At 40.4% G+C, this 11,336-nt stretch overlaps 1 protein-coding gene across 1 annotated transcript; it reads left to right on the forward strand.

Moving 5' to 3' along the window:
- LOC110433509 (2,3-bisphosphoglycerate-independent phosphoglycerate mutase) lies at positions 5,890–10,826 on the forward strand. Its single transcript, XM_021455794.1, has 10 exons — positions 5,890–6,049; positions 6,391–6,564; positions 7,418–7,545; positions 8,080–8,230; positions 8,312–8,515; positions 8,641–9,065; positions 9,539–9,731; positions 9,856–9,951; positions 10,100–10,255; positions 10,362–10,826. The coding sequence occupies exons 2-10, from the start codon at positions 6,403–6,405 to the stop codon at positions 10,524–10,526; spliced, it is 1,680 nt and encodes a 559-aa protein (XP_021311469.1). The 5' UTR covers positions 5,890–6,049; positions 6,391–6,402; the 3' UTR covers positions 10,527–10,826.

The following is an 11,336-nucleotide window of genomic DNA, read 5'->3' on the forward strand; positions in this document are numbered from 1 at the left end:
TGGCTGATTTTTTTTTTGAAAAATCACAATAAATCACATAAAAATCATAAAATAAAAAACTCAATTTTGTTGGACTTTAGATCAGTAGATCTACACATTGAATATATAATATAGTATGTTCTAGTACAAATTTTTTTTGATGCATCTTTAGATCTATGTTTTTCTGTAATTAATTAGACTAATTATAGCTACATTTTCTATGGTCCAATTGTGATGAAATTTATATGGTGAGCTAATTATTCTATGTTTGAGTTATAGTAAAAATTTTATACTCATTGAATCACGTATTACTTAGTTATAGATTTATTTAGGTTTATGCTTGTTAAATTATAATAAATCTATAACTAAGTTATACATGATCTAATGAGTATGAAATTTTTACCATAGTTTAAACATATAATAATTAGTCTAACATAAAAAAATCACCACAATTAGACCACACAAACTATAGCTATGAATTATTCTAATTAATTATAGAAAAACACAGATCTAAAGCTACAATAAAAATTTTGTACTAAAGCATACTATATTATATGTTCACTATGTAGATCTACTTATCTGGAGTCCAACAAAATCAGATTTACTATTTTATGAATTTTATGTGATTTACTATAATTTTACAAATATTCAGCCAAAATAAATAAAAATAAAAAAGACAAAACTGCCTTCAAAACCGCTTATAGCCATGTCAGGGACGTAATATGCATGGTTTCAAAAATTAAGAGATGTATTTTACCCGGTTTTGAAGTTCAAGGATGAAAATCAGACTTTTGAAAAAGTTGAGGGACGTAAAGTTGACTTTTTTCTATTTCAGAACACAGTAACAGTAGGCCCAACAAACTATTGTTCCAGGGAAGCCCAAGTAATCTTGTGTGCCCAGAAAACATTAGCAAGCCAGGCCGAAGCCTAAGGTCCAAAGTCTTAGGGAGCTGTAGGACTATCCGACGCTTTCATTTTCAACAACTCGAAAGACTCCCTGCAAGCTTCGAGAATAAAGCCTTGTTAGTTCACCCAAAATCCAAAATTTAAAATTTTAAGATCTTTTGTCACATTAAATTTTATGACATATATATAATATTAGATATAAATAAAAAACTAAATACACAACAAGACGGATATTTTAAATTTAGTTAGTACATATTTAAATAATAATTATTAAATAAAAATAAAAGTGCTATTGTAAAAAAAAATCAATTCACCAACTAAACCAGGCCTAAACGACCACGAACGACCCCAGGTTGTCAGAAATTTAGACATTTTAATGTTTGATTTAATCTAGAAAATTACGCATAATATAGTGGTGACATATATGTGCACGTGTGCAATTTTATCACTACTCAAATTAGAGATAAATATTGCAAGAACTACTGCAACTACAGCAGACATACTGAAAGTGAAAAACAATCGTTTGAGATTGTACCCAGAGGAGGGACCAGTGCCGAAGGCACCGGCGGCTCCATTCGCACTAGTCGACATAGTGCGTTGCTCGAAGTAGCGGACCACAGTCGGTGCAGGAAGATGTTCGCAATGCAGTCCCGCGAACGTCCACCAGGAAGAAGACGAAGACGCAGTAGTCGATCTCGATCCGCGCAGTCCCGCGAACGTCCACCAGGAAGAAGACGAAGACGCAGTAGTCGATCTCGATCCGCGCGAACGTCCACCAGGAAGAAGACGAAGTAGTCGATCACGATCCGCCGGACGTCCACCAGGAAGAAGACAACGAACTCGCCGGTGAGCAGTCGCGGAAGACGCTCCCCAAAAACCTGATTGCCCGCAACACCCGAGCAGGTGTCGGGTTTTGGAGGCCTGCTCTCCCGATCTCTGTGCGCGCAGAGGTTCTGAATGTGTTCTCGCAGGTATGGAAAGGGTGAGTGCGTATGAAATATATAGGCCTCAAGAGGAAACGTCTGATTGATGACAATTAATCTCATTTAATTGCCAGAAACCGAGTCAATCAATTAGAAATTAATTGCCATTAATTACACAACGGTCAGATCCCGTTTTCCTCCCTTTCCTTATTCACCACGCATGTGCTACGTCAGTCTGGTCTGGTCCTCCACGTCACGCTCGACAAGACACGGCTCGGCGGCGGCGGCGCGCGCGTGTGGCACCCCTTCACCCTCTCTCAACTTCTCCATAGGGGCTAACAAAGGCCACCTATTTAAGTTGAGTTAACACATGGTCAATGATCAATATAGTACTAAACTATTTTCATTATAGCATTAATTATAGGCCTTTGAATTAATCATCAAATATAATTGTGGGCTAATGGCCCATTATATTCAACACAAGTCACCATTCACCAAAACATGGTGTGGCCCGTCAGCGCACGCCGCCGTGTCAACCTGTGTGCGTCACACCAGGGACGAACAGGAGCACTGGAGCAGCCCGAGACACCTGGACGGTTGCTGGTTTGCGCAGCCCCGGTTCGCAACTCCTGCGAGCCCCTCGAGATTGACCGTCGGCGGCCGAGCAACTGGAATTTTTTTCCTCCCACCGTTCCAAACTCTTCAACGTGGGAACCCCTGACCCAGATGTCCGAGAGAATTCCTTGATTTCCACGGTTCACAGTCATAGGTGTAGGTGCTCTTCTGTTCGATACTTAGGCCTTGTTTAGTTCGCGAAAAAATTTGGATTTCGCTATCGTAATACTTTTGGTTTTATTTTACAATTATTATTTAATTATAGACTAACTAGACTCAAAATATTCGTCTCACAAATTACAGATAAATTGTGTAATTATTTATCTTTTTTTTATATATATTTAATGCTTAATGCATGTGCCATAAAATTTGATGTGACGGAAAATCTTGAAAAATTTTGAAAACTAAATAAGGCCTTAAAGTTGTGTTTGGTTTGGTTCCGAAAAGTGTTTTTGCTGTTAGAAAAACAGAAAACAGACCAAATAGATAAAGGTTGAAATTGTTTTTCCCCGAAGCATTTCCTTTCATGTACTATAATTCTCGAAGTACATTGAACCCTGCTCTCGACTTTCGGCTTTCTCCTTTTGAAATGGATGGAAACTGACAATTGTTTCATAGCTTTTTGAAGGAGATAGAGAGATAGAGTATGCTTCTTCCAAACAACTTATAACTCCTTACACAACGTATAATTTATATAAACTTTTTCAAAGCTAACAGATGAACCAAATAGAGTCTAAGTATCTCTGTCATATCCTTATATTGCATCTCCTAATATTTACATCTTCTGTAAATTAATCTAGAAGAATACCATTACAATTAATTTAAGAGAGTATCACTATAGCAAATTATTTAAAGCTTCTATATTTCTATAGGAATATGGAAGAGATGTCTCCTTTGTAGATGTGTACTCCGTAGAAGATGAGATAAGACACATGTTGTATCACTTCTATCTTCTAGAATACTACTTTTAAAGTATATAAGATAGATAACATATCTGACTAAAATACTATTCCATCGTCTAAAATAATACTTTAAAAGTTTAGGAAATAGATAAGGTATCTCATGAAGATACTCTTAATCCTTAGCACAGCAATGGACGTACTCTACACGCACACCTATACAGAATAAGAGCATCTTCAACAGTTTTTCAATACAACCATTCATCCCCATGAAACTATCACATTCAAAGATAAACATTTGGGAGAATTAGTTATATAGCTCTCTTTTTTCGAAATAAATTTTGTTTTAAGGCCACAGAGCCAAATTCGAAAAAGAGAGCCATATACGTGAGACAAGGTTTTTCTAGGGCCAAACACCTAATTCTTCCTCGATATTTTTCTTGTCCACCAATCTCCCAACAACTTTCTCTTTTTCTGTGGTTAGCAATATATCTTTCTTATCTCTCCTCGAATAAGAAGGAACTTATATCTCCCCTAATAAGTTAGGTCCACCCTAACTATCATCGTGCTCGCCCCTCCTCCCCTTCACTATTGTCCACCTCCATTGTCATAGAGCATCGACGGATGTCAAGTTCCTCAGCACAAGGATCACCTTTAACGTCCTATGTGCATTCCTTGTCATACGCGTCGAGTTTGTGGTTGGCATCGGTGTCAAAGTTCATGGTCGCCATCTCGGCGGCGCTGCACCCGATATTAATAAGGAGAGGCGATGACACAAGCATGGTAGGAGCAACATGTGGTGACTTAGCTTCGTGCGGGGGAGGTTGATGGCGCAACCATGGCCCTGTGACTGCACAAGCATGGTTGAAATAGCACAACCTTAGTACACGACGCTATATAGCCAATGATGCTTCATATAGAGTCGTGGGGGTAGTGTTGGCGCCACACGAGAGTTTGTGGCCGCAACCATCTCTAATGATGGCATCCGGCATGTCGCCGCAACCCGCAATGACGACCACAACTAGGGATGAATCCTCTCCATCTGTACGTGTCTTTGCCGATGCCAAACTTGTCATGTTGCATGTACGAGCTAAATAGGCCATTGAGTCCTCGTGGCCACCTCATGCGCCATGGCTGAGGATGAAGCCACCTCCCTTCCCGCATGCCTTGCCAAGTGGGATGGATCGAACATTGACATCATAGTCACATTGGTGGTGGCGGACAAGAGCGTTAGGAGGCCGTAAGAAATGAGTGAAGAGGAGAGAAGAGACGAAAAAAAGAAAATAAGTAAAGGAATTTTCTCACAAGTGAATCTAATATATTAGGAGAGGCTCCCTATGCTCTGTAAAAGTATTTTTATCCAATAATTAATTTAAAATGTGGTATTGAGTCATCCCTATTTTAGGGGATGATTGAGACTGCTCCTGTCCATATTTTTTTCAGATTGGTTCCATATTTTTTAACTAAAAGGGTTCAGCTCCATGCAATTCTGCTTCAGCAAAAAAAGTGAAGTTGTGGGAGCACCTAAAGAGATGTTCCATAAACTTTATTTTTTTTATAGTTGCTCTACGATGGAGTTTATGGAATAAAGTTCCTGGAGTAGACTTGTTTCATTGTAGAGTAGAAGGGGCTTTAAACACCATATCTTGTTGCTTAAATACAGTATGTGCAACAAATATACGGCCCTCCGTCCGCCTTTGGTGGCTAGGAAGAAAATTAAAATTTTGCCCTTATGATAAGTGGATTTCGCTAAAATGTAATGAAAGTTATGGGCTTTGTCATAACGCCTCTTCGAAATGGGTGCTTCACCCTATTTTACCATTTAACATTTTTTGACAAGTTTTAAAAACTTTCGGCCCAACTTTTTACTTGCTGTGACCGTTTTCAGGGCTGAAAAGTTAGAGCTGAACAATTTTCAATGTTGTCTAAAACCAGAAAATGACACAATAGGAGGCATTCTGACAAACCCCACAATTTAATGGCATTCGACGAAACCCACTTGCGGCAAAATTTTAATTTCTCGTGGCTGGATCTGACGCTTTCACGCATGGCCCCTTCCAAAAGTCCAAATTTCTCTCGGCTGGTTCTGACGCTTTCACGCGCGGCCCCTTCGAAAAGTCCAATTTCCCGTGGCTGGTTCTGACGCTTTCGCGCACGCGCCCCGTCGAAAAGTCCAAAGCTCACGTTAAACTCTATGATATGATCCGCAGTGGGGCCGCCGTGAGGTGGACTATGCTTGTTCCGTTGCACGGCGCTGATCACCAGTGGGCCTCACCTGGGCCGGGCGATAGCCGCCCACCATCATTACCGTCCGATACCAGGGGCAGAATAAAACTGGCGGATCTCCGCCGTCTGGATCCACAAACCCGGCGGAGCCATTCCTCATTCGAACCAAAGCCCATCTTTTCCTTCTCCCTATATAAATAAATAAAAAACTTATTAAAATATAAAATAAGATATCTCACCTTCTCTACGCACCTCGGCCGTCCGATGACTCCATTTGTTCCCCCGGAGCACCGATCCTGCCGTCCACTTGTTAAATCGCCTGAGTTTAAGTCGAAGCACCATCCTTAAATATAGCAATTATAATTTTTTTATTCGCATCTCACGTCGCCGTCGCGTGTCCTTATTAATACCGCCGCGGCGTCGCACCTCCCTTTGTTCCATCGCCCCCATTGCTCGCCAAGAGTTCTTCTTGTTAGGCAAGGCAAAAGCAGAAGCAAAAAGGTAAGAACAGTCTCAGATTCCTCCCTCATTCGCATGTCTCTCGATTTCTCGATGCGTGAGATCGGCTACCATCATCCTTCGCGTCTGATTTGCTTCTCTTCTCGTATATTTGTAACAAGAGATCTGATCTAAACCTGATTTTAAAATACTGTGCTGGTCGACGAGTCGCAATCCGCCATGCGAATTAACTGAATAGGGTATTTTTGCATTACGTGATCAGATCTAATTGATTATAGCGACGCCGTGTGGCGGATTGTGAAGCCAGGTGCAGATCTGTTTGGTTATGCTGCGGATTTGCTGCTCGTCTAACATGTTGCTGACTGCTGTGTGTTATTTGGTAGGTCTCGTTGGCGATGGCGAGCTCGGGAGTTTCGTGGACGCTGCCAGACCACCCGAAGCTCCCCAAGGGGAAGCCGGTGGCCGTCGTCGTGCTGGACGGATGGGGTGAGGCCAGCCCCGACCAGTACAACTGCATCCATGTCGCTCAGACTCCTGTCATGGACTCGCTAAAGAATGTGCGTATGCTTTCCTTAACACCTGCCCTTCTGTTTTATCCAGTATCGCAAAGAAGAAGTCATTGTGGGATTGCATAGATGCTCTTTTTTTTGAGTGTGTATTAGATATCTTGGTTCTGATTGTTGCTAGCACTGGTTGCATTATTATCGTGAGCCTAATTCTAAGCTCCAGTTCAGTCATGACGGATCTAATTTCAATTAATACTGGTATGTAATGGCTTTTAGATTTTTCTATATAATCTTGATTAAGGTTAAGTTCTACAGATTAAGGTTAAATGCTTTTTTCCATACCAATACTCACTGTTATGCATATGGGGCTCTGTGCCAAGCAGTGAATGCTGAGTTTTTCTCTGAAGTATGGACAGAAGTTTCATGCAGCCTTGTTTAGTTCTCAAAAAATTTTGCAAAAATTTTCAGAATCCCGTCACATCGAATCTTGTGGCACATGTATGGAACATTAAATATAGATAAAAAAAACTAATTGCACAGTTTGCATGTAATTTGCGAGACGAATCTTTTGAGCCTAGTTAGTATATGATTAGACAGTATTTGTTAAATACAAACGAAAGTACTACAGTGTCCGTTTTGCAAAAAAAAATGGAACTAAACAAGGCCGGATTGTCTGAAAATGGTTATGCCCTGAGGTTACCGATGTTTTGAAAGTGTATCCATTCAGTTGCTTGTTTGTCCATTGTCTCATACTTAGTGTTAATGAAAAATAACATGGTGTTGCACATAACCTCTGCTTCTGCTTTTTTCTCTTGGATGAAAGATTGTTCTGTCGGCATTATTTGATTTGCAGGTATACTGTCTTCATGCTTTTACTCACCTTTTTGTGAAATATATACATTAGGGTGCTCCTGAGAAATGGACACTAGTGAAGGCTCATGGAACAGCTGTGGGTCTCCCATCTGATGATGACATGGGCAACAGTGAAGTTGGCCACAATGCACTTGGTGCTGGTCGGATTTTTGCCCAAGGGTACGTTAGATATTTATTTATTTATGGAAATATTTTGTTGTTGTTGTAATAACTAATGCGCTGTGGCTTCAATATTACATTTGAACATGAATGCTTGCAACTATGTTTTTCCTATACAGGCCAAACCTCCCCGTGAGATAGGCATGTAGTTGCTAACAAATAATTTTGTCCATATAAGATTCAAAATCTTTGAAGCTTGGTACAGTACAAAGTATTTGCTTCATAAAGAGAATGGAGCCTGTAACTTAGTATTCTTATTGTCATCAGTTACTAGTTTCATTGACACATCATTGATTTTATTAATTTTCTTGCTTTGAGTAATTGCTGAACTAGGACACCTCTCTTGCATGCGCTGATTTGTTTCTCACTACTGCAGTGTACTTTTTGGCTCAACATTTGAATTCATATGCAATAAAGAACTTGATCTTAGTGTGCTATTTTGTCTGTCATGTTAGTCTTAAATAAAACCTTTAGTCCTTAAGAGTTCATAATAGATGTTCTATGATCTGAGAGCTGCATTCTTTCTGCCTATAGTGCTAAGCTTGTCGATAGTGCTCTTGCCTCTGGAAAGATTTATAGTGGAGATGGGTTCAACTACATCAAAGAATCTTTTGAAAGTGGTACTCTTCACCTTATTGGGTTGTTGAGTGATGGTGGTGTCCACTCTCGTCTTGACCAACTGCAGGTTTGCTAATAATCTGTTTTCAATTTGTTTAGTTAAGTTACAAGTTTACCACAAGATTTACTTTTTTTTGGCTCTATCCAGTTACTTCTGAAAGGTGCCAGTGAGAGGGGAGCAAAAAAAATCCGTGTGCACATCCTTACCGATGGGCGTGATGTTTTGGATGGCAGCAGTGTTGGTTTCGTGGAGACCCTAGAGAATGATCTTTCGGAGCTTCGAGGGAAGGGTATTGATGCACAAATTGCATCTGGTGGTGGAAGGATGTATGTTACCATGGACCGTTATGAGGTGAACGTTTTTTTGTCATATTCAAGCATCAGTGTTCATTGTCTAACACCTTTGCCATATTCAAGCATCCGTGTTCATTGTCTAACACCTTGGCTTACAGTTTTGTTTTGTTTAATACCTTCCAGAATGACTGGGATGTGGTTAAACGTGGCTGGGATGCCCAGGTGCTTGGAGAAGCACCCTACAAATTCAAAAGTGCACTTGAGGCTGTGAAAACACTGAGAGCACAGCCCAATGCTAATGATCAGTACTTGCCCCCATTTGTGATTGTTGACGACAGTGGCAAAGCTGTTGGGCCTGTATTAGATGGTGATGCAGTTGTCACTCTCAACTTCCGAGCTGATCGCATGGTTATGCTTGCCAAAGCACTAGAATACGCAGATTTTGACAAATTTGACCGTGTTCGTGTCCCCAAAATCCGATATGCTGGGATGCTTCAGTATGATGGTGAGTTGAAGCTTCCAAGCCGTTACCTTGTTTCCCCACCAGAGATAGATAGAACATCTGGGGAGTACTTGGTGAAGAATGGCGTCCGCACCTTTGCTTGCAGGCAAGTTCTTTCAGCCTTTCTCTTGATACTTTTTTTTTGTTTACTTCAATATTGTAAACCACTTAGTTTTTCTGAGTCATCTAAGTTCGCATGGTTCATTTATTTTGAATCAACATTATCTAGTGTAGTTTTTACAATCTTGTACATACCTGTGAGGGGCACTTGCCTTCTGGAAAGATATTGTCGCGAGTTATATCCATTACCATATACTGCATCCGTACTAGTATATTTCATATTTGTAGAAACAAGTTTTTTCTAGGGTTCTTGCTGCAGAGGACTATGCTGACATTGTGCTAACTTAGGCTGATATTTGGTTCCATTGTTCTGTCCATGATTTGTTCCTTAATACTGTATATTAGGGCTGCATAATGTTGTTTTTGGATTGATTCATTTCTGTATCATCCTTGTGCTTGCAAGACATTTGCCTATCCTTTTTTTTACTTATTATGCGGCAACATTGGTTTGTGTGGCAGTGAGACAGTGAAATTCGGCCATGTCACATTTTTCTGGAACGGCAACCGTTCAGGATACTTTGATGAAACTAAGGAAGAGTATGTAGAAGTTCCTAGTGACAGTGGTATTACATTCAATGTTGCACCCAAGATGAAGGCGCTTGAAATTGCTGAGAAAGCCAGGGATGCTCTCCTAAGTGGAAAGTTTGACCAGGTAAATAGTTCTGAAATTTCTATTAGATGAGTCTTTCTGAAATTAGTTTGAGGAGGGAAATAGTTCTGAAATTTCTATTAGATGAGTTTCGGTTTCCCTGTTGCTAAGCATATTGTTGTTATAGGTACGTGTCAACCTGCCAAATGGTGACATGGTTGGTCACACTGGTGATATTGAGGCCACCGTTGTTGCTTGCAAGGCAGCTGATGAAGCTGTTAAGGTGAGAGCATCAATAAAAGTTTGCTTACATGTTGTGTGTTGTCTTCATAATCTGCATTGAAAGTTTGCTTATACATCAATAAAAGTTTGCTTACAGTAGCAGACTTTATAGGCCTTTGCCTATTTTAACCAAATGCTCTTCTGAACAGATTATTTTGGATGCTGTCGAGCAAGTTGGTGGTATTTACCTTGTTACTGCCGATCATGGCAATGCAGAGGATATGGTGAAAAGGAACAAAGCTGGCAAGCCATTGCTCGACAAGAATGGTGGTATCCAGATTCTAACCTCGCATACCCTTCAGCCAGTGAGTGCAATACCATTTGAACCCCATGTCTTTGGTTGTCTCCAAGTAAAAGCGTACCCATGTTGATTGCTTGATGTTGATGTTAATGCCTCTGTAAAACTTGCAGGTCCCGGTTGCCATTGGAGGCCCTGGTCTTCACTCCGGAGTGAAATTCCGGAAGGACATTGAAACCCCTGGGCTCGCCAACGTCGCGGCGACTGTGATGAACCTCCATGGATTTGTGGCCCCTGCTGACTACGAGCAAACCCTGATTGAAGTGGCTGACAACTAAAGACTGGCCAGCTATGCCCAATTTTGGTTCTATAGTTTGAGAATGGATATGGCCATGTCATTTAATAATTTATGTTTGCAAGCACGTTGCTCAAACTCAGCAAAACATTGAGAGATGCCTTTTGACTTGCATTTAGATGCTCTATTTATACCGATGACAGTTGTATGCTGTGCTGGCTTTTGGCAGTTTGATAGCTATCTTTATTTAGCTATGTATACTGTATCTGAGGCCGCAAACTTTGTCTCAGTCTAAAATTGCTCGAGGTTATATACTGTTTGTGTGAGTCATCACTAGTGATTACCTTTTGCCTCACGCCTTGACGAACGAGTTCGTTAACCTGCTGAGAATGGACTCATGGTACTACGGTAATAGCTTTTGTGGGAAGGTGCAGTAATACTGAGATGGCGAGCTGTCAGCTTCAGATAACATCTCACTATCGAGCGAGCTAACTAGGGCATTTTGATGATATACATGGTTCAAGACCTGTTCTGAGGCCTTGTTTAGATACGAAAAGGTTTTGGATTTTACTACTGTAGCACTTTCGTTTGTTTGTGGCAAATATTGTCTAATCATGGACTAACTAGGATTAAAAGATTCGTCTCGTGATTTACAGGTAAACTTGCAATTACTTTTTATTTTTATCTATATTTAATGCTTCATGCATTTGACAAAAAATTCGATGTGATGAGAAATTTTGAAAACTTTTTGAGTTTTGAGGTGAACTAAACAAGGCCTGAATTTATCCATACATGTTTGGCTTTTAAACTCCATCCGTGCTTATCTTTGAACATCATCTTGCCACGCCTAGTA

The sequence above is a fragment of the Sorghum bicolor genome, chromosome 3, assembly GCF_000003195.3.
Source record: "Sorghum bicolor cultivar BTx623 chromosome 3, Sorghum_bicolor_NCBIv3, whole genome shotgun sequence".
Classification (NCBI taxonomy): domain Eukaryota; kingdom Viridiplantae; phylum Streptophyta; class Magnoliopsida; order Poales; family Poaceae; genus Sorghum; species Sorghum bicolor.